The 23,972-nt window shown below is 42.0% G+C and overlaps 1 protein-coding gene across 11 annotated transcripts in view; it reads left to right on the top strand.

Annotated features, from left to right (window-relative positions):
- The window catches only part of PLCB4 (phospholipase C beta 4), a 460,969-nt gene that overhangs the window by 341,375 nt on the left and 95,622 nt on the right, over nucleotides 1–23,972 (top strand). For all 11 annotated transcript variants that reach the window (XM_070471870.1, XM_070471879.1, XM_070471875.1 and 8 more), the window contains 6 exons: nucleotides 1,264–1,317; nucleotides 7,209–7,290; nucleotides 8,286–8,386; nucleotides 9,022–9,079; nucleotides 17,015–17,123; nucleotides 20,904–21,114. In XM_070471870.1, the coding sequence (XP_070327971.1) occupies nucleotides 1,264–1,317; nucleotides 7,209–7,290; nucleotides 8,286–8,386; nucleotides 9,022–9,079; nucleotides 17,015–17,123; nucleotides 20,904–21,114 (615 nt within the window). The remainder of the gene's footprint in view (nucleotides 1–1,263; nucleotides 1,318–7,208; nucleotides 7,291–8,285; nucleotides 8,387–9,021; nucleotides 9,080–17,014; nucleotides 17,124–20,903; nucleotides 21,115–23,972) is intronic.

The raw sequence follows: 23,972 nt of genomic DNA on the forward strand, positions 1-23,972 counted from the left end.
CGTCTGCCTGCTTCTCCAGAGAACCACCCTCTGCCTACAGGGGAATCAAGGGCCCAGGAGGTCACAGCCTCCCAGAGTATCTCAGGGGGCCGGCTCCAGGACCCCTGCCCGTACTAGAATCCACAGAGTCCCTTAGGGCTGACCCTTCATGTCCCTGGTTGAGGAGGGCTGACCCTGCCCTCGCCCCTTCTTCAGAAAGGAAGGTCACGGCCAATGACAGGCTGAGACAAGGTATCAGAGCCTGCCCCCTTGCCGCCAAGCCTGGCACAGATCACACTCCAGAGGTCCCAGTGGCCTCGGGACAAAGCCCGGCTGAGAGCACAGCTTGAGGTGACCGTCCCTCCCTGCCTGCCCACTTCCTCACTCCTGTGGTCCTGAAACTAGCCCCTTAAAAGGTAGCCACTTGTGCTTCGAGGAATACTGATTTAAGACAAAAGCTTTACCAAATCATCATGTTCTGCAGATTGTTAGATTACTTACAGGAACAGTGAGAAAGGAGTCAGTAGCTAAGAGCAGCCCTGGCACCAAAGGATCAGTGTTCCGGGTCCCCCTGAGTCCCGAAAACCTGGGAAAAGCTCAGCCTTTCTCACCATCAGTTTGAGTTGATGAACCTCTCTGACAGTGGCAAGTTAAGGATCCAGATTCCTTTACGGAGATGGTGTCCACCCATCCGCCAGGGGCATGAGGTCACAAAGGGTTCACGCCTGGCTGCTTCTCCCTTTGCACTTGGCTGCTCCCTGGGGTGGCGGAGGGGTGAGGGCCAGGGCTGTCCCCACTGACTTCAGACAAGCCTGGCTGCTGTCACCAGGCCGTTGCCTTTCTTAGCCCCTTAGTAGATCATTAAAAAGCAGCAGTCAAAGACAAGACCAGTCACCAAACAAGTGCCTATGATTTGCTATGTTCAAGGCACACACCCAATTTCCTAATTCATCTAGGATTGACAGATAAAATATGGGACTCTCGGTGAAATTTGAATAAGTAACAAATAATGTTTTAGTATAAATACATCCTAAGCAATATTTGGAACATACCTGTAGTTAAAAGAAAAGTATTTGTTATTTATCTGAAGTTCGAATTTAACTGAGAGTTATATCTTTATTAGCTGAATCTGACAAACAGTAAATTTATCTCATGGTGTGCGATTGTCTCTGGTTTTCTGAATAAATAGTGTTTGTTTGAGTGAACTTTCTCTTAAAGTTTTTAACCAGATGGAAGCTATTCTTCCCAAGAAACATTAAAACAGTTGTTGCCGTTGTTTTCCAGCTGGATGAAATTGGCATTTATGACCAACACAAATGGGAAAATTCCAGTTAGGAGGTAAGTCAATTATTCCTGCGTGCTCTGCACAGCCTGGGTCGGCCCTCATGATACCAGTCCACAGAGAAAGCCCCCCACAAGGACTTGTTAATTGCTTTAGTTACAGGTATTTCTGGAATCTTAGTTTGAATCATATTATCAGATGCTGTGTTTACTTCGTAAAAATCACCTGTGGATGTAAAGTCGCATTTTTTTCTCAGAATAGTTAGCAGTAATCCTGATAAAGAACATCTGAAAATGTAGGAGTATTTTTTTTTTATTTTTAGATAAATGGGTTTTGGGGATTTAAGTAGCTTCCCTGGTGTCTCAGATGATAAAGAAGTTGCATGCAATGCAGCAGACCCAGATTCAATCCCTGGATTGGGAAGATCCCCTAGAGAAGGAAATGGCAACTGACTCCAGTATTCTTACCTGGGAAATTCCGTGGACAGAGGAGCCTGGGGCGCTACAGTCCGTGGGGTCAAAAAAGCGTAGAATGCAACTGAGCGGCCAGCACTTTCACTTTCTTTCATCTTTCACCTACTTGCCCCAAACAACCATTAGCTGACATTAAAGAAGTTTCTCTTCTGCTCTGCACCTAAGGTAGCGGGGTGGGGATGTGCCTTAGGAGGGGCGCCGCCTCTGGACACTGCCGCTCATCCCGGGTTCCGTCGGCCCTCTGTGCCCAGGGCCGGCGGGCACCACGGAGCCTGGGTGTGTCGTCCCTGCCAGCACACCCCCTTCAGGACGGCGCTGCCCCTTCAGCCTGCCCAGAGTAGCAGTGACAGGGAGAAAGAGGAGCACAGAATGCCCGGCGGAGCCAGGAGTGAGGAGACGGTGAGCCGGAAACGGCCCCCCGCCAACGTGCCTCACCCCGAGGGCCCCGCTCTGCTCCGCCTGCAGCGTTAGGACTGCTCCTGGCCTGTGGGCCTTTGGAAGCTCTTGCAGTGGGAGTGGTGGGGTTCTGCACCCAGCTCCCCAGTGTCTTTTCGGCTGGTGTTTGTGGTAAGCACTCCACGGTAATTCCAAAAGCCGGGCTGGGCCCCGGGGCGTCTGCTGCCCATCTGAAGCCAGGAGTGTATTCAGTCATGAGCCTGAACTCAGCAAGAGCTCCCGGGCCAGACCCACTCTTCAGGAATTCTCCAGACTCGCGTTCAAGTTGAGGTCTTGCCCAGCACTTTAGCAAAGAAGCCAACCAGCAAGAACCCCAGGCAGAACCCAGGCCACCAGCTGGAGCCTGTCTCGGAATGGCTGTAGCCGTCAGGATGAGGGGACAGGTCGCCTGTTGCGTGGCGTTTGGGGTGAGCCCCGGAGCAGCTGCACGTGGATCACACTGGCTGTTTCTGCCTCTCCTTTCCTGCCCTCTCTGCTAGCCTGAAGCCTCCATTCTGCATTCCCCCGAGGGCGTCTCCCTCAGCATCCTTTCACATTTAATAGAACTATCCTAGAGATCATCGGTTTCCTTAATTCTGTGGGTTATAGCAGTCATGAACTAAGGTATCCACGTGACAGCTGAGGTATCAGTGAGAAGCACAGGGCATGCAGGTTGTAAAGAAGACCAGGCAGTAATCTTTCTATTTCACCTTTTATTGAGGGCTTTCAGAGTTACCAACTTAATGCATCTGTTGTGGTCTTTACAAATCTATATGTAGGAGTCTCTGTTTTTTATTTAATCACTTACTAGCGAGTCAATTTTGCATTTACTTAGAAGTTTTTTAAAAAGCCCTGCTGAGGACTTCCCTGCTAGTCCAGTGGTTAAGACTTCACACAACTGAATGCAAGGGCTGCAGGTTCAATCTCTGGTTGAGGAGGTAAGATCCCACATGCCTAGTGGCCAAAAAAACAAGCAAAACCTAAAACAGAGACACTATTGTAACAAATTCAATAAAAACTTTTAAGAAATGGTCCACATCACACACACACAAAAAAAATCTTAAAAGCAAAAAGCCCTGCTAGCACCCTTGATCAATGTTTGTTGGCAAAGACACTTTACACTCATCCTTATCTAATTTAAAACCCTTTGCTCTACTGAGAATAGCAGGGTAATTATTTTAATGTATCTCAGGATCCTACAGCTATTGCCAAATATTTAGTGCATTTTTATTTAAAAATAAGTACTGAAGTAATAGGGCTTCCCAGGTGGCGCAGTGGTAAAGAATCTACCTGCCAATGCCAGGGGCACAAGAAAGGAGAGTAAGTCAGGAAGATCCCCTGGAAAAGGAAATGACAGCCTGCTCCGCTATTCTTGCCTGGAGAAGCCCACGGGCAGAGGAGCCTGGATGATTACAGAGAGTCGGACACGACTGAGCACACACATACACACTGAAGTAATAAGTCCAAACTTGGAACAAATAGCGGTGTGAAAACCAGCAATGTGAGTTGGGTCTGTTTTTACATACCTTGCTCTCCTGATGTTTCTTCCAGGAAAAGGTTCAGGAAATGGGCAAAGTAGAAACACAGACATTGTGATCAGAGCACTCCTCACCAGCAGTTCTGGTGTCATTTGTACACATGCTACTAATCAAGCCTTTGTTACACAAGCTTGGAAGCCTGATCCAACCTGTTCGCGAACAAAATTATTACCCGCCTCTTTTTGTGGAAATAGCCCAGATATTTTGTCATCTTCCTTGGCGCTCTCTGACATGAGCTGTGGTGGCTGCCAGTATTAACAGGTGTTTGACGCAGGACATCTGTGGTCTGGGAGCAGTTTGACAGAGTTGAAGGAGAATTGATATCGAGCCAGTGAAAAGCGGATAAATCTTTGTGTGGATGAGCTGCCAAGGGCAAGATGGAAATTGTTCTGAATGTTTTAATGGATACGAAGAGTAAACACTTTAAAATGTCGTTTCATCACTATCACTCTGAAGTTTTAAAATGGAAACTATTAGTGTAGTTGTGTGTAACGTTAGAGGAGCTCTGGCTTCACAGTCATTAGACCAGGTTGAGCATGGCCCCTGTTCTGTGGTTGTAACCGATATTCAATGTCTAAGAAGAATTAAGGCACAAGGGAAGAAAGCTCTTTACCCACCGCTTCCCCTTTCTTTCTTTGTCCCTTCTCTTCTACCATCTGCCTTCCTCCCAAACCTACATGCTCATGCTCACTTTACTTTCCCACCTAGACCACAGCTTTGAAAGTCACTGGAGTTAGAACCAACAGCTATGGCTAGAAGGAGTCCCAAAGGAGAGTGTGTCTTAAGAGGGCTGAGTCCTCAGGGGTGGTCCCAGCAGCCCAGTGTCCACATAATCTGTCCACCTCCAGAAGGCCCGGCCTGCTGCAGTGAGGGTCTGGATCTGTGGGGCTTATCTTCATGCTCTTCCTTGCAAAGCTAGTGTTAACACCGCTGGATGCGGGCAGAGCGAAACTCAGCTTCTAGAGTCCTCGCTGTCTTGGTCGTCTGTAAGGCCTCCTGAAGCAGGGAGTTTAATCAGATAGGACTGGGCAACTTACACGCATTTGCTTCTCTTACACTTCCTTTGGGAAAGGCGGTGTGTTTTCATTCCAGACGCTCACTGAACACCGGTTTGCGGTGGAGCACTCTGCTCTGTGGAGCTGTGTATAAAGGGTTGCATGAATCACAGTCCTTTACACATACTCTGCCTGCCGAAGAAATGCCCTCCGATGCTATCTGAGTGCTCCCAGCCTGTGATAAGTGTTTTTCTCAGCCTGTGATAAGTGTGTTTCTCCTGGTTAAATACTGCATCTCTGATGCAACTGGAAACTCCGAGAATTCACCTTTGCTCCACAACCCTCCTCACTCCCGAGCCAAGTGCATTTAAGGCCCAATAATAACTCTGCAAACTGCCTGGCGAGAAGGCAGCCCCCTCCCCTTCCCCTCATCTACAGGGGAACGGTCTCTTTCCCTTCCTTCTCCTGTTTTCTCTTGTCCCCTCATGCAAAGATGGGCCTGAGAACAAGCCCTTCTTGCTATCACATAACCTTTTGTCTTTATTTATTTATTCATTTATGCAATCATGCTTGCCATAAAGCATGCAGGATCTTAGTTCCCTGACCGGCAATCAAATTCATGTCCCCTGCAGTGGAAGCCTGGAGTCCTAACTTGGACAGCCAGGGAGTTCCCAGCTCTTGCCTTTATTATCGTCTCAACAGCCATTTCTCTGGGCTCTGACTTTGCCCTCACTGATGTATTCCCACATGGATTTTCCTCCTTCGTGGCCCTGGACACCCTGTTTTCTCCATCTCAGTTTCTCTGTGCCCCACAAATTCTTAACCTCCTACTTCCGTGAGATGTCCTTGTCCTGCTCTCTGCTCCATGTCATTTTCCCAAGCCCCAGCCAGTATTCTCTTCCTGCAGACTCTCCCGCTCCCTGCCCCGCCATCTCCCCAACACCACGTTGTCTGCCGAGGATCAAGCCTAAGTCTCCTGCATGGACAGATGGATTCGTTATACCACTGAACCACCTGGGTAGCCCTAACACATACATGCTGTTTTTCAAAAATGACAAAATGAACAGCTACTTTCCCCTACCTTATAAAGGGCAGATAAAGTACTTCTTAATCCAATGTATGAAAGTTCCATGAACTCTAGAGAAGTGGGAAAATGTGGGCATAGCACCCTCTGCCCTGAAACTGGTTTAATACACATGTATGCTCTGCGGGTCTGTGAAAGAGAATTCATAGGCCTCCCTATATTTGGATGCAGTTGTCTCAAACACTCTTAAAAGTACACTTGTTGAAGTATTCTTAGACTGAATATGAAATAGTAAAGTTTTGGATGAATGCACAGTTCATTGACCTGTAGCTGGTTCTTCCTAGTCTCTCCTTGAGGCTGCCGCTGCAGCGGAAGGGGCGCTTTCTCCCCCTGATCGAGGGGAACCGGTCAGTGCCTGCCCGTGGAGCTGGCCTCCGCTCATGCGAACGGCGGGGCGCGGGACAAGCTGAGGCGGGGAGACTCACCGTCCTGTGCTCCTGGGAGGGTGTTCCACAGCCACACCACACACAAAAGTCAGCTCTCTCTCCCCACAATGGCTGAACTTCTGATTTATGTCATTACGGTGAATAACTACCCAAATAACTTCCACTCAGGCAGTGAATGGAGGCTCTCTGCGTGGCGCAGACATAGCTTCCAGGGTGTAAGTCCTCTCCTCGGCTGTGTTCGCTCTGAGTGTTACCAGTGTTTTAGTCAGAAGGAGTCTCTCTCCTACTTTTATCATCATCAGGAAATACCTTCCTTAAGGTGTTATCCATTTTCCTAGCCTTGATGCACACCATACTAGTTCAAAGGCACCACCATTATTCAAAAATACCACATCTCAGGGTAGTGCCAAGATGCTGCTGAAACACTGAATAATTGTTCCCCTGCCTCCCTTCTCCCTGACATCTGTCACTTTCATAATAAAGTCCTCAACCCGTGAGGCAGCTGACATGTCAGAGTAGCTCATGGGTGCTTGGCCTGAAAAGCAAAAAATAAACCATACAAATGAAATATGCCTGATAATTAATGCATGTCAGCTGCAGCATGGGGCCAGGAAAGGATGACCCCAGGCATGGGCCAGGTCCTAAGTGACCCCCTTCCTGTCCCCAGGTCACCATGAGCTTCTGTTCTAGAGCTGCTGGTCCACCTGCCACATCCCATTTTCCTAAGAAAGCAATTTGATAGGATCAACATTTATTACTGTGGTTGTCCCGTGGTCTGGATCCTGGATGTGGATGTTCACAAATAGCCCTGGGGACTGTCTGTCTTAGAATCATGGCACCTGACTGGCACCACCAGCTCTGGTCAGCACAGGGCCATTGCAGGAGCCACTGTGGGGAGTGACAAATACCCAGAAATGAGAAGTAATTTTATTTTCCTTTTTCTTCTCCTCTCTCCCGCCATACTTAGTTTTACTTGGATCTTTCCATCAGAGAAAACAGAATTAATAGCAACTTTTTTTTTCCTTTTCTGCCCTAGTATTACTAGAACCTTTGCATCGGGGAAAACAGAAAAGGTGATCTTTCAAGCACTCAAGGAGCTAGGTCTTCCCAGTGGAAAGGTATTCATTAATTTAATAATGTGTTTCTAAAACCACTTTGTGTATTTTTGTCCTCATGTAATAAGTAAGATTATTTATATTAAACTGATTCAGTTAGATTCAGAATTAGGTTCAGTCACATATAGTAAAGTCAATTTTTCCTTTGTTCTCTTTCCTTCTATCCTTCCTTTTGTTTTCTGGGCATTTTAGCCTAAACATTATAGTATTCAAATAGCCTATTTCCAAATGTCCCTGTCAACTTTATTAAGAAAAGGAAATGACAGCAGGCTGCTCTTTCACACAGCTTATTGAAAGCTTATTTTATAGAAGCCCATCAATATTGGCTGAACCATGCACAATGTCAGCATAAAAAATGGCTCATAAATTAAGTTCTTCAGGACAGTTGTGAAATATTTTATGAAGCACCTCTCCCCAAGCAAAACATTTGAGTTTGTGGCCCTTTGGATTTAAAATAGTTGCAATAAAATAAATTTAAAAAATAAAATAGTTGCAATGAATGTATTAACTGCAAGAAAGATCTAAGCTGTTACTGCCTTAACAAATCCTATTTGAAATATAAGTTTCAGTATGAAATGTAAATTCTTATAGAAGTCCCTTTATGTTGCCTATGAAAATTCACAAAATAAGCATAAGAAAACATTGGGTTTGATTTAGTCAACATCCTTGTAGCAAGTAGTTGCATTTTTCCTTCCAGAGAGAAGGAAGAAATGTTTCTTTCTGTTTGTTCTGTGGAGTATCTCCCAGAGCAAGCCCAGCTGTGGCCAGTGTTTGAACATCCAAACCCTGGGCACATGGTAACTAGAAACACTCCTTTACATGCACCGTATTCTAGTAGGCTGGCCAAGGTTGGACCTTCTGGCTCCTGTCAGCAATCAGAGATAAAAACCCTGGAATTACAAGTAGTCATCACTCTGCTTCATGAACCTATCAATTCTGTAGATCCTCCAAAGAGAGAGAATGGTGCCTGATTTGTGACATGCTTCTATTCTTTCCAGAATGACGAAATTGAGCCTGCTGCATTTACTTATGAAAAGTTCTATGAACTGACACAAAAGATTTGTCCTCGGACAGATATAGAGGATCTTTTCAAAAAAATGTAAGTTCCATTTATGAGAAAGTGTCACATTGAAGTTATCCTTGCTCATTTAGACTTTAAAAACATTTTTTGTCCTAATATCTTCATATAATATGTTGACAGTATCTAGGAATGTCTAGTCAGGGCTACATTTTCACCCCTTAGTTTATTTGGTGTAAAAGTTCACTCTGACTTTTTGAGAAACTTTTACATTAGTTGACTGCAGCACCTGGAACTTTCCCCTCCTCTCCCTGCATTGGCTTTACTAACTACCTACAATGTTAACCTGCTCCCTTAGGTATTAACCCGTTATGTGAACTAACTAGATCCGATTTGGAATGTTATTATGTTGTTCAAAAGTCCATTCATTCCAATTATTTCAAATGGATGACTTACATGTTGTTTTATAACAATGACTTTGGATAATGCGAAAGAAGGATTGCAGATATTTTCTATAAGTTGGGGGAGTGATTTCTTGCCTTTGCTGTTGTTGGGTTTTTGTGTTTTTTTTCTTTACAAACAGTCTCTGGCCGTTTTAAGAGTTCAGGTTTAGAAAAATAAGTTTAGGATTATCGTCAACAAATGTCAACATGTAAATCGTACCTCCTGTAGCATCATATACCAAAACTTACTTTTTCTAATAAATTTCTTTTCAGCAATGGAGACAAAACTGATTATTTAACGGTAGACCAATTAGTGAGCTTTCTAAATGAAGTAAGCTTTTTCATACATTAACTCCATCCGTCTGTGTGCAGTCGCTTGCTTCCTCCAGCATCCTCATTGCATGCCTGCATCCTGCACCCCCCGTTTGCTTTGCTTCTGACCTGCTGATCTTTCCATGATGGCTTTACCAGGTGCAAAAATCAGCTGCTGCCCTCGTGTGTCCATGCACGTCCTCATTGGCTTCGCACACTGCTTTTTTGTTGGTTTCTTGCTTTGGTGTGTAGCTCTGGGTCTGTGTATGTGTGTGAATTTGATAATATATTCACTTAATTAAATGTGTCTGTGTTTTGCAAGATGATATTTAAGGTATTTATCTTTTTTTTTTTCTATTTACTTGTAAGAAATAGAAAGAGAATGGATTGAGTTTACCACCCTATAGTTGGATTCACCATTGCTAACTTTTTCTCATACTTTTGCATGGACTGGGAAAGTCTTATTTTTGTCTTTTAATGGATTGCATGTAAGAAAAGTATGTAGGTTTGAACAGAATATTTTGACAACAAGCACAACACTGGAGTTCCTGGGTGAAAACACAGTGCATATTAGGCCAATGGGATGGCAGGTTAAATTTTTACTTTTTATTTTTGTAACAAGCTCAGAACTAATTTTAGAATGTGATTCACTCAACAACCAAGACTAGTTGATAAAATGTGCTTAAGCCCAAGAGAAATATATTTCAGAACACATTAACGTTCCAATTTTTATGACAACTAAAAATAACTTTTTTTTTCTCTACATGTACAAGAAAGTGTTTTCAGTGAAACCCATTGAAGCTCTTGTTAATATGAAAAAGGGAAATGCACTTTTTGTCTAACACGTTAAATAAGAAGAAGATTTTAAATGAGGGTTGAACAGTATATTTTTGTTCCAAAACAATTGATAGTAACCATTATACCATATAAAGACAAAACGTTAGGATAGACAATATCATGCCAGGTAGAAGGTATTGCCTCAAGAAAAAGCAGCAGGCAGACTGGTTTGCCATTTTGAAGACACACAGCACATCTTTGCTGAAGGGCTTCTCGTTTCTTTCTGATTCAGGGCCCAGTGGCTCCCAATTTGTAGGGTTGCACTTGAGAAGCTACGATAACCAGAGCCTGGAAGCGTGGATGCAGGAGAGACAGGGTCCCTCATATGTCAACACAGATGCCTACTTTAAAGTAATCCTTTCAGTATGCCACAATATTTATTTTACTTTAAAACATTTCAAGTTTTTTCACTCCACTAGTTTTTGGTTATGCGGATCCTCTGTTCATAATCTTTACCCAGATATTATCCACATTCTTATGCCACTGTTGCTCAGAAGTTAAGTTGCTTTGCTCTGCCTCCTCAACCCTTTCCCCATATTTCTGCTTCTTTTAAAAAATGTATTGTTTTATCTCTCTCAGCTTTACATGTACTTTGGGTCATTGGTCATCTTAAGTTTTGGTGAGATAGGCAAGAATCTTGCTTTCTACTAAAGAGGGAAGATGTTTAGTGGGGAGATTACCACATCATCAGTTTACCACTTCCTAGAGAAAGGCCTCTTGCGTGCTCTGGGATGAAGCTGGTCCTCAGCCGTCTGTTAAACGTAGCAGAGACTCAGTATGCATTGCACTTGCCCTATTCAAATGAAGAACCGGTTCTGAAGTCTTCAGTGTATATGCTGCGTTCATGGGTCCTTATCTCATGCCCTTCCTTGATTGGGAGACTTTTGTAGACCTACCCAGTATCTACTCTTGTAATTCTTATAAGTCATGACAAAAAAAATTAATTTTAAAAGGGATGATCACATATACTTTCTGGCTTTGCCATCCAAATTCTTTCTGAAATACTTTCTCCTTAGTAGCTTTTATCTGTCAATATTACACTGGCCAGTAATATTCATTTGCTTATGTTTGGCTTTTCATTAACAGTAAGGAGGCACTTTCAATTTGGGGGTGGGGCTAATTGAATTGGTATGATTCTGGATTTCTTTAGGTCACAGAAACTACAAGACTACAAGTCCAGGAAAGTATACAGCCTTTATATTTAATCAAAGTGTCTGCCTGAATCTCTTCCTTTTCTGTCCTAATGAACTCAGCTGGAAGAACTAGACAGAAATCAGAATGTCTCCTTGAAGAAGGCTGTCAAACATACAGTGTTCTGCCAGCACCTTGCACCCGTAGGACTTTTAAGGACTCTCCCTCTCACTGTTCCAAAATCTAAAGCACCCCATGGCAGAGCACCATTGAAACCCATAATGAAAGGAGACAGAATTCACTCTGGAAGGGAGCAGGCATTGGAATGTTAGGGGTCTCTGACTCCCAGAGCTTAGATCTAAACATTGTCAAATGCCTTAGCCATATGGTTTCAGTAAGCTGGAATTTAACATTGTATTAGAAGCCCTGGATGCAGTAGGACAAGAAAAAATAAGTGAGTCCCAGAAACACAAAAGGACAAGACCCTGTTCATTATTTGCAGATGACTGTGTAACCGGAATATCAAAAGCCATCAAAAACTCTTTGAATGGATAAGAGAGTTCAACAAGGTAACCAGAGAAATGATGGACAAAGAATAGAGTCAATAAACACACATCTATGAGCATTAACCAGTTATCCTGGAGAAGGAAATGGCAACCCGCTCCAGTATTCTTGCCTTGAAAATTCCATGGATAGAGGAGCCTGCCAGGCTACAGTCCATGGGGCTGCAAAGAGTCAGACATAACTGAGTGACTAACACTTATTTTAACATTTAACAGGAAAAAATGGCATTTATCATATATTAGCGAAAACCATGTTGCCTCCCACTACCTTCCAGCTTGTGAGTCCCTTTAGTCCTTATATGCAGTTTTCCGGTCAGTGTGTTAATGTGTATCTGCAGGAATTTGGACAGAGGAGAGACGGGTCCGTTTTCTGCCTGGTCGCTGTGTAGGGCTCTGTACCACCTGCTCTCTGCCCATGCCATCACCACTCACTGGCTTTTCACAAGGAAATATAGATCTGCTCCTCATCTAATTCTCAGTATCTCCATGTTCTGGGTGATCTGGGGACCAGTAGCCTCAGTATCTACAAGGAACTCGTTAGAGATGCAGAATCCCAGGTCCCACTCCAGACCTGCTGAGTTGGAATCTGCACTGAACATTTTCTCCAAGTGGTTTGTCTGCAATTAGAGTCTGTGAAGCACTGGATATCTCCTTGGTATCATTACTGTCAATGGGAGGAATGTGAGAGCAGCATGAACTTATAAACTTGTTATTCTCCATAATGAAGGTAGCCACGGAAATCTACCACTCGGATCTAAAGTTTTGGCATAGCTGTGTTTCTTGGTCCCATCCAGTGGGCTGAGGGAAACTTGTGTGTGCGTGTGTGTGTATGCCAATATTATGAAAACAGTGAAGCTGAGTCCAGAAGAGCTGGCGGGGACGCTCACTATGAGCTAGCACCTGGTTGGGTACTGTCACCAACTTGGTTCTGTGTATGTCAGGACTAATTAAAGCCTCTTGGCTTCAGTTAGTTTCACTTCTCTTTCCACATTCCTAATGAGAAACTGAATTGTAGTTTTACCTTCATTGCCCATTTCAGTTCAGTTCAGCCTCTCAGTTGTGTCCGACTCTTTACGACCCCGTGGACTGCAGCACGCCAGGCCTCCCTGTCCATCACCAACTACTGGAGCCTGTTCAAACTCATGTCGATTGCATCAGCGATACCATCCAACCATCTCATCCTCTGTCATCCCCTTCTCCTCCTGCCTTTAATCTTTTCCAGCATCAGGGTCTTCTCCGATTAGTCAGTTCTTCACATCAAGTGGGCGAAGTATTGGAGTTTCAGTTTCAACATCAGTCCTTCCAATGAATATTCAGGACTGATTTCCTTTAAGATTAACTGGTTGGATCTCCTTGCACTCCAAGGGACTCTCAAGAGTCTTCTCCAACACCACAGTTCAAAAGCATCAATTCTTCAGCACTCAGCTTTCTTTATAGTCCAACTCTTACATCCATACTTGACTACTGGGAAAACCATAGCTTTGACTAGACAGACCTTTGTTGCCAAAGTGATGTCTCTGCTTTCTAATAGGCTGTCTAGGTTGGTCATAGCTTTTCTTCGAAGGAGCAAGTGTCTTTTAATTTCATGGCTGCAATCACCATCTGCAGGGATTTTGGAGCCCCCAAAAATAAAGTCTGTCACTGTTTCCCCACCTATTTTCCATGAAGTGATGGGACTGGATGCTGTGATCTTAGTTTTCTGAATGTTGAGTTTTAAGCCAACTTTTTCACTCTCTTCTTTCACTTTCATTAAGTTTTACTTTAGTTCCTCTTTGCTTTCTGCCATAAGGGTAGTGTCATCTGATTATCTGAGATTATTGCTATTTCTTCCAGCAATCTTGATTCCAGCTTGTGCTTCCTCCATCCCAGCGTTTTTCATGATGTACTCTGCATATAAGTTAAATAAACAGGGTGACAATATACAGCCTTGATGTACCTCTTTTCCTATTTGGAACCAGTCTATTGTTCCATGTCCAGTTCTAACTGTTGCTTCTTGACCTGCGTACAGGTTTCTCAGGAGGCAGGTCAGACGGTCTGGTATTCCCATCTCTTTCAGAATTTTCCACAGTTTGTTGTGATCCACACAGTCAAAGGCTTTGGTGTGACTTCTTACAGATGACATCTGAGGGCCTGCAGAATTGAGAGGTGCACGGAGAGCTGGAGATAGATCAGAGTAAGAAGAGAAGACAGAAGTCTTAGACAACCACAAGAATCCAGAATTAGCTTTGTTTTCTGGTTGCTGGTACTCTTCCTCCTGCCTCTCATGTATCATAGGATCACATTAGAGCTGAACCTGATTTTGTTCGTTGTTTCTTTTATTTTGCAGTTGAAAGACTGTAAGAAAGGGCTCAAGATCACTTTCCATGTACCATGTCTTTAATGTCTTTAATGCTTGGGCAGAAAAGGAATTATTTAGTTCTATGAGTAAGGCTTGCCAATTATTCCTTTATCTTCTTATATGTCTTTTGAATATTATTTATGTCAACATATCTCTCTCCCAGTGCTGCTCAGGTTTAAGCCCGTTGATGTCTTTTCTCAATAAGAGTGTGGATGTAGTAAGAAAGATGTATTCATTGTCTCTTCATTTACGTGGTCAGAGTTCTGTGAACTATTTTCAGAAGCTGGTCAGTATTATCCTTTATAAGGCTCTGAACATCATGGGGTGTATGTCCTTAGTACATTGCTTCCCCAAATCCCAGCTGCAAACCTATGGTCTCTCCCCTCACAGCTGTAATACATACACCCCACAGTGCTTATGACCAAGTGGAAATCTTCTGCAGTCTTATTTCTCTGAGATATCCTGGAAATGATCTTTCTCCTCTTTGTTTTTTCAAATAAGGATTATATTTTTGTGACTTTTAACACAAGTTTTACCATGTTTCCTTGCCTTTGGGTTATCCTGATTGCACTGTGCTTCCTTTCTGAAATGTGAACATTTTCGGAAAAGCAAAAGGTTATCTGGTGGAGCAGATGTAAAGAGAAGTGAAGTTTCATATTGCTGTGGTGCTTATTTGCTGCAAATGTAGAATAAGGGGATTATGATACATATATTTTAAGGACTTGGTTTTCCTCGCTGTTGTTTCTGAAAAAAAGGATATTCCTCTAGTGAATATTATGCCCCCTGATAAATTTTGGTGAGGATTACTTGGGAGCAGATTTCAAATGTTTAGCATTCTTCTATCCTTGCAGAACTAAGACACTATTTTTTAAACTGATAGGCAAATATATTTAAATGCATACCTTTACATACTAGAGCCACGCTTCTTAAATTTGAGCACATCAGAATCAACTGACAAGATTGTTAAAATACAGATTCATAGGTTCCACCGCAGAAGGCCTGATTTGGTAGGTTTGGAGTGGGGCCCCAGAACGTGCATTCCTCTCAAGCTCCCGAGTGAGGGTGATGCCCCTGCTGCTCTTCAGAAACTGCCCTGCAGGGGGCACCAGGCTAGAGCACACACCCCTCTGTGCACAAACTGCCTGAGAACACTTGGATTCCCTTTCTGCCTTTTCCTAACTTTGTTTCTTTCTTTAACTGAGGCTCTTTGCTCTCTTAAATCCATATGGATTTGCCCCCATGAGTCCTGAACACTTACCAGAGAGCCTAGCTTTAAACTGAAAGACTTAATCCTAATAAGAAAGAAAACCTTGTGAGTGTAGTGGCCAGCCACGAACAGAACCACAGTAGGGTCCAAAAAGGCCCCTTTGTGCCACATCCATCTTCCTCCATGGGAGTGTTTACAGAGACGGGAGAAGGGAAGTGCCCAGAAAACGTACCGGTTTTAATTTGCTTGGTTTGAAGCCCTGCATTCTCCCCGGAGGCGCGGTGCTTGTTGTTCCCGTGGGGCGGGCTCTGGAGTCGCATGCCAGCATCCACTTCCTGAACGAGATGGCTTGGAGCATGCCTTCACCTGCCTGGCACCCCACGGTCCACTGTACCATCTCTCTGCACCCCAAGACTTTTCTTCCTCATGGGCTTGAGGCCTCTTATTCATGTAACAGTTTCTGCTCTAGCACTTGCATGGATGGGAGCCGTTATTTCTTAGATTCCAACAGAAGCATGCTTCATTGGGATAAATTGGCAAAGGGATATTGATTCCTTAGGAGCTAACACTCTTCACTCGGGCGGGTGGTGGGACCAGAACAGGCAAGGCCACGAGTGCTCTAGGATGACGTCACGTGTTCTATTGGCCAAAGGCATTTACGCTGTGTGCCCCACTCTGCAAATGACCGTTCCACAACAAATGGGCAAGAGAAATCCATACGAACTTTTAACAATTGTTTCTTCAATACTTTTCCAGTAGTGCTTTTCAAAGTCTGTGCATATATTTGGGTAAAGAGTCATTGCTAGGGTCCTACCTATTGACTGAGTTTTGCTCACATGTCTATCTGCCATTTTTTCATTCCAGTTTCCTCTCTTTCTTTATTTGATGGATGACCAGGGACTTAGTGTTTGGTGCTTAAATCTACCATGAACAATAAGGAAGTTTAATAGACCCACTACCTGTAGATAGAGGGATAGATACACACACACACACACACACACACACACACACACACACTCGATTGTAGCTAAGTCAGTAAGTTGGACTTTCTTCATCTTTGCTGTGAAGTTAGGGTGACAGATCTGCAGAAATTTGTCCCGGTGCCTCATATAATATAATACCAGGAGCCTATGGGTGCTGATTTGAAAAGAATGACATTACCAGCCTCCCAAATGTCTTTAAATATTGATGCACTTTCTGCCCAGAGGATTTCTTCAGGTCAGACCAAGTTAGATTTCACAGTGAAATAGAATTTCTGAACATTGATATTTAAATATAAATTTTCATGTTGTTTTGAGCTTGTAAATATCCTTGTGCAGATTTTCATCCTTATTACAATGGATTCATTTTCATGAATATTTACTCGAGAGAATGAAGTTCACAATGCCCCCAAAATCTTTTATTCATTTAGAAAGATATAATGAAACTGAAATTATATTTGTCTATCTAACTTCAGGGGTTTGGAGGTTTCTTTGTTATTGTTTTTGGTTTGGCACTTACATGGGTATGATTTTTGCTTTTGTTTATCTTTTTTTTTAAAGATTTTTTATCTCACTTTATAAACACTTATGCCAGATATCTTCCCTGTGCTTTGACAAGACCATACCATTTTCTCTGTTCATCAAATTTCAATGAAAAAAAAAAGTATATTTTGTCTCTCCATCTTCAGTTCAGGGGAGGGAACCAACAAGTTACTGCCAAATTTGGACCTTTTTGTAGTCTGTTTTAGGGAGAAAGACAGGAGAAAAGCAAAATCTCTTTGTAACTATAAACATGGTATTATACATATATCTTCTATTAAAATTACATAGTTTAGTGATGTGTAATAGCCCAAGGGTGAGGAAGGTGAACCTAAACAGAGTTATTTTCTCATCATAGCATCAACGAGATCCTCGACTGAATGAAATTTTATTCCCATTTTATGATGCTAAAAGGGCAATGCAGATCATTGAGATGTATGAGCCTGATGAAGATTTGAAGAAACAAGGTAAGAAAAATGAAAAATAAAAGAGAATTTTTCATTATTTAAAAAATTCAAGAGTATATGCAACTTTAAAAATCCTTGCATTTTTAGCTAAATATTTTTAAATTTAAATGCTTTGGAGCTCTCTAGAGACAAGGATTGACAACTGACTGATTTTTTTTTTCCCCTAAATCAGTATAAATTTTGCCTTACACCAAAATTTGTTTTTGCTGCCTGAAATATAATGCTAAGTTTATTATTAAAATATAGTGATATTTCCCCATGTACTTTCTTATATTAGATCCTTAATGTTGCATAGTGCTTAAAATGTAAAAATGCCAATTTTAGTCTCTGTTTGCCATCTCTGGAAAAAATTGGCATTTCCTATAAAAATTGACACCTTTCTTTTGTCCCTTGAGTTTCAGCAGGCTAGCTAAATTTAATACATGATTTGAGGAGGCTTTTTACTCATCCTTTGACCCCTGGTATGGAAGATAAATGCAATTGACATGAAATTAAATGGGAATCAACTTAACAAATTGTTGGGGTTTCTGACCCTTTACCTGTCTCAGTGAAACTCTGGAAATAGTATGTTGTTCATTTCAATATTTAGCAAAGGACAGGTACGGGGAGGAAATTCAAGATTGGTTCTATAACCATGAGAAACACCTGCCAAAGCTGGGAGCAATGATGATAATACAGTATTGCCAGAGAGGGCCAGGAGATACCTGGGCTAGAGCCTCTGGCCTTATGTCTCAATGGAGAGTGAAGAGAGATGCAGGTTAAGTTCTTTCTGTCCCATTTGCCCATGAGTATCATGGCCTCAGTCTCCTCCTGTTTAGAATAGAGGTTCTTCTCTCTCTCTCTCTCTTTTTTTTTTTTTTTTTGGTATCTCAGTGAGCATGGACAAAACGTTTATACATTCTCTGGACCTACATAGACCTGCGTATAAGCCCACCACACCATGTGGCCACACCCCTGATGTTTTTCTAAGCCCAACAGTGTTTTCCCCTTGCTTATAATCATACATTTATACTTTCCTGTTAGAGTCTCAAATATCTATTTTCAGCCAGACTGATTCATTACTTCCCTCTGAGTATCATAATCAACTCCACAGACCATGTGATGAAAGTGAAGCGAGGAGTGGCTTTGCAGGAAAGCTAGCACCTTGCAGTGGTGGGAGGTGATGTGATTTTTGTTGCTTACCCTGTTGCTGTGTGACCTTGAACAATGACCTCTATTCATAGACCTCAGTTTCCCTGCTTATAAGATGGTGAGGTTCATACCATCATTCCACTAGTATTTCTCTTCCCTGCTTTCAATCCTTAAAGTTTATAGAGGACTGACTGAGTGCCAAGCACTGTTCTAGATGCTGGGGTTTCAAAATGAAAAAAGGTGGTTGCAAAAAAGCTATTGAAGGAGAAAGACTGATGGCTCAGTAGTGCCTTGGCAGTATGATAAACGTTCTGATAGAGATGTGTCTTTGATTATTAGAATATCCTAAAAGTCTATGACATTACCACTGACACGTCTAAAAAGTATAGCTTCATCATTTCACAAATGACAGGAATGTTAAAGTCTGTCATTAGCAAGTATGGGTGAGAATATGGTGCCAAAGGCATTGTAAACTCTCTGAGTGTGTAAATTGATACAAACACCCACCTGGTGAATAATTTGTCCGTAATCAAGTGGAAAATATGCCTCTCCTGCAGCCCAGCCTCTTCACTTCTGGGTCTGGGTCTGGTGTCAGAGTGGCCCTGCTCAGGCCTCAGATCTCTGCCCCTTTTGCCCACACTCCTTGGATGAGCTCATCTAAACCCAATGGCTTTAAGTGTCTTCTGTTCACATGCAGCTTTCAGATTAAACTCTCCGTTCCTAATCTCTCTCTTAAACCACAGATCTGTATAATAGACCTCTCCATTTGGATGGTGAGTGGGCATTTCAGATATATGTATGTTTACAATACGCTTTCATTTCCCCCATCCACAGACTGTTCCTTTCCCAACCTAGAAAATGGTATCATCACTCTCCCACCTTTTCATGCCAAAAGTCTTGGAGTCATCCTTGACTTGTTTTGCTCTTTCACATCACTTCTAATCCATCCTCAAAACCTGTAAGGTCCATCCTGAAAATAAATCCTGAATAAATCACTCTCATTGTCTCCACCCTTACCAGACTATCTGAGCCTACATCAACTCTTCCTGGATGATGCCAGCTAACTTCTAACTAGTCTTCTGCTTTTTTTGATGCCCTGCAATTTATGCACCACACAGCAGCCCGAGTAAACCTTTTAAAATCTTGTCTGATCATGTTCTTCCGCTGTTCAAAATCCTCCGATGGCTTCCCGACACACTTGGTACTTAATGAAGACTGAAGTCCAACTGATGTAGTCTTTAGATTCCTCTCCAGCTACTTCCCCCTTCATCACGTGGTCTCTGCACTTGCTGATCTTTCTGCCATGAATGGGGTACCCCCAGGTGTGCATGTGATTGCTGCCCTGCATGAATGTGACCTCATCAGAAGGGCTCTTGTGGGCCACACATCCAACACAGCACCCTGGTCATTCTTTATCGCTTCCATTTCCTGCTTTCAGTTTCCTGCTAGCACTTTCATAACATTTTATTTCTTTGCTAATTTATTTGTTCTCTCACTGACAGTATATGAGTTTCATGAAAGCGAGCCTTGTCTGTTTCTTCTGTCCTGCATCTATCACAGTGCCTGGAAAAGTGTGAATGTATATACCCAAGGAGATAGACACACAGATTTTTGTTGCAGTACTTCTAGTTATAAACAGAAATGACCTAAATATCTATCGACAGAATGATGGACCATGGACTATGGTATTAATATATTCACATGTGGACCTTATACTCTGCACACTGCCTACCAGTACTGTACATCACTCAATGAAAAGTAAATGACCAAGAGCTACTGGTATTAACTAGATAAATCATAAGAAATATAAAAAATGTTTTATATAAACTTATAAATAGCCAAAAATATCTATTTTGGGGATAAGTGCTTATGTATAGTAAAGTTACAAACCATTTTGGGAATGTAAATATGAATAAAAAGATGGAATTGAATGGACTTGAGGTGGGGCATGCAGGGTACTTCACTGGCACCTGTAATTATATATTACTTTTAAAAAAATGTAAAGTAGATAAAGGAAAAGATAAAATCAGACAAGGCTGAGGTGTAGGTCCTTGGCTGTTTATCATGGTATTATCTGTACTCTTCTGTACACTTGAAATCACCTTGTAATTTTCAAATGCTAAAGTAAAAGCAAGAAAGTTGAGGTTATTGGTGGTTGACAGGGTAAGAGAAGATGTAGAAATATTGCTGTCTCTCCTGCATTTAACACACTGGCCCTGCCCCTCTTCACAAAGATATGACTGAGATGATCACTGTCTCTTGGGGTCACATTTCAATGACCATGGAATACTCATCTCACAAGTCCTATACCCCATTTTTTTAAGTGAGATAGGAAAATGGAATTATTTGAATGCAGAGAGGCCACTGCTCCCTCCTCCACTTTGGGTTCTGGTACTACACGTCTGAACTTAGAGAACTGAATGCTTTTGCGATCATGGATATGAAAGCAGATGCCACCTATTTGTGGAAGGCATTATGTTACTTATGCAACTTGGGTACTTTGTTCAAGTTCTGAAAGAGGAAGTTTCTTGGGAAAGACACTGTGAAGTAGTATTTATTCCTCCTGTTTAAGCTGCTTCAGATGTCATAAATAAAACTTATGTATCTTCAAAACCATAAATCTACTATGATACTCTCTCCCCCCCTCAGGCCTCATATCAAGTGATGGGTTTTGCAGATACCTGATGTCAGATGAAAATGCCCCCGTCTTCCTAGATCGTCTGGAGCTGTACCAAGAAATGGACCACCCTCTGGCTCACTACTTCATCAGCTCTTCCCACAACACCTATCTCACTGGCAGACAGTTTGGTGGGAAATCTTCAGTAGAAATGTACAGACAGGTCCTCCTGGCTGGTTGCAGGTTAGAAACCTAAGACATTGTTCTTTGTATATGATGCCCTTCAATTGAATTTACTCTTCTCTGAAAAATTAGAGGTAGCATTCAGAGTGAAGAGGACATTTATCTTTTTCTTTAATGGATTATGATGGTCATTTTTTTTTCATTTATTTTTATTAGTTGGAGGCTAATTACTTTACAATATTGTAGTGAGTTTTGTCATACATTGACATGAATCAGCCATGGAGTTACATGTATTCCCCATCTCGATGGCCCCTCCCACCTCCCTCTCTACCCAATCCCTCTGAGTCTTCCCAGTGCACCAGGCCCAAGCACTTGTCTCATGAATCCAAACTGCGCTGGTGATCTGTTTCACCATAGATAATATACATGTTTTGATGCTGTTCTCTCAAAACATCCCACCCTCGCCTTCTCCCACAGAGTCCAAAATTCTGTTCTGTACATCTGTGTCTCTTTTTCTGTTTTGCATATAGGGTTATCATTACCATCTTTCTAAATTCCATATATATGTGTTAGTATACTGTAATGTTCTTTATCTTTCTGGCTTACTTCGCTCTGTATAATGGGCTCCAGTTTCATCCATCTCATTAGAACTGATTCAAATGAATTCTTTTTAATGGCTGAGTAATATTCCATGGTGTATATGTACCACAGCTTCCTTATCCATTCGTCTGCTGATGGGCATCTACGTTGCTTCCATGTCCTGGCTATTATAAACAGTGCTGCAATGAACATTGGGGTGCATGTGTCTCTTTCAGATCTGGTTTCCTCAGTGTGTATGCCCAGAAGTGGTATTGCTGGGTCATATGGCAGTTCTGTTTCCAGCTTTTTAAGAAATCTCCACACTGTTTTCCATAGTGGCTGTACTAGTTTGCATTCCCACCAACAGTGTAAGAGGGTTCCCTTTTCTCCACACCCTCTCCAGCATTTATTGCTTGTAGACTTTTGGATAGCAGCCATCCTGACTGGCGTGTAATGGTACCTCGTTGTGGTTTTGATTTGCATTTCTCTGATGATGAGTGATGTTGAACATCTTTTCATGTGTTTGTTAGCCATCTGTATGTCTTCTTTGGAGAAATGTCTGTTTAGTTCTTTGGCCCATTTTTTGATTGGGTCATTTATTTTTCTGGAATTGAGCTGCAGGAGTTGCTTGTATATTTTTGAGATTAGTCCTTTGTCTGTTGCTTCGTTTGCTATTATTTTCTCCCAATCTGAGGGCTGTCTTTTCACCTTGCTTATAGTTTCCTTTGTTGTGCAAAAGCTTTTAAGTTTCATTAGGTCCCATTTGTTTATTTTTGCTTTTATTTCCAATATTCTGGGAGATGGGTCATAGAGGATCCTGCTGTGATTTATGTCGGAGAGTGTTTTGCCTATGTTCTCCTCTAGGAGTTTTATAGTTTCTGGTCTTACATTTAGATCTTTAATCCATTTTGAGTTTATTTTTGTGTATGGTGTTAGAAAGTGTTTTAGTTTCATTCTTTTACAAGTGGTTGACCAGTTTTCCCAGCACCACTTGTTAAAGAGGTTGTCTTTTTTCCATTGTATATCCTTGCCTCCTGTGTCAAAGATAAGGTGTCCATAGGTTCGTGGATTTATCTCTGGGCTTTCTATTCTGTTCCATTGATCTATATTTCTGTCTTAGTGCCAGTACCATACTGTCTTGATGACTGTGGCTTTGTAGTAGAGTCTGAAGTCAGGCAGGGTGATTCCTCCAGTTCCATTCTTCTTTCTTAGGATTACTTTGGCTGTTCGAGGTTTTTTTGTATTTCCATACAAATTGAGAAATTATGTGTTCTAGTTCTGTGAAAAATACTGTTGGTAGCTTAATAGGGATTGCATTGAATCTATAGATTGCTTTGGGTAGAATAGCCATTTTGACAATATTGATTCTTCCAATCCATGAACACGGTATGTTTCTCCATCTGTTTGTGTCCTCTTTGATTTCCTTCATATGATGGTCATTTAATGAGGAAGGAAGAACAGTATCTGTTCTGGAAAGATCTAGAGTCCTCCTGTGGGTCAAAAGATTTTTTTTTACTCTAAACTTTAAATATTCCCCCAAAATTACAACAACAACAATGAATAGCTTACTTTAAGAAGTCATGCAAAATTTTCTTTGGGTCCTGTGCACTTGAAGCATAGCTTTGTTGTTGTTGTTTAGTCATTAAGTCATGTCCTGCTCTTTGCTACCCCATGGGCTGTAGCCACACCAGGCTCCTCTGACCATGGGATTTTTCAGGCAGAGATAGTGGAGTGGGTTGCCATTTCCTTCTCCAGGGGATCTTCCCGACCCGGGGATCAAACCCATGTCTCCTGCATTACAGGAGGATTCTTTACTGCTGATCCCCCAGGGAAGCCCAAATATAGCTTTCCTTAATGTTAAATGTTCTAAAATTTTATTCTCTGACAGTAAATATTATTTGAAATGGTTTTTATTTTATAAAAATTGGAAAATATTTGAGGTTTAAAATATGGTGAAGATGCTGAAAGTGAAAATTAAGAAATGTTGTTATATTGTGATATTTTTCCTGATTGTCAATGATCAATACATAATTTTTTTACCTCACTATTTTTGTACATATAGAAATACTTTAAAAGACTTTAAGTACTTGAATATGAGTCACTGAAACAATTAGAATATTTGCATTTATGGCTGAAGTAGCATCATCCCAATGATAAAATTTTTACAGTATTCTCTAACAGCCTCTAAACCCTAATCCATATCTAAATTTTCCTAGTTGTTCCTAAATCATTCTTCATCACAGCTTTGTCACAGCTAAGGTTTCATCCAGAACCACTCTGCTTGTTCTATCTCCTGTCTCTCAATCTACAATAGTCTGCTTTTGATGACACCAATCTGA

This window comes from Odocoileus virginianus, chromosome 9, assembly GCF_023699985.2.
Source record: "Odocoileus virginianus isolate 20LAN1187 ecotype Illinois chromosome 9, Ovbor_1.2, whole genome shotgun sequence".
Lineage (NCBI taxonomy): Eukaryota > Metazoa > Chordata > Mammalia > Artiodactyla > Cervidae > Odocoileus > Odocoileus virginianus.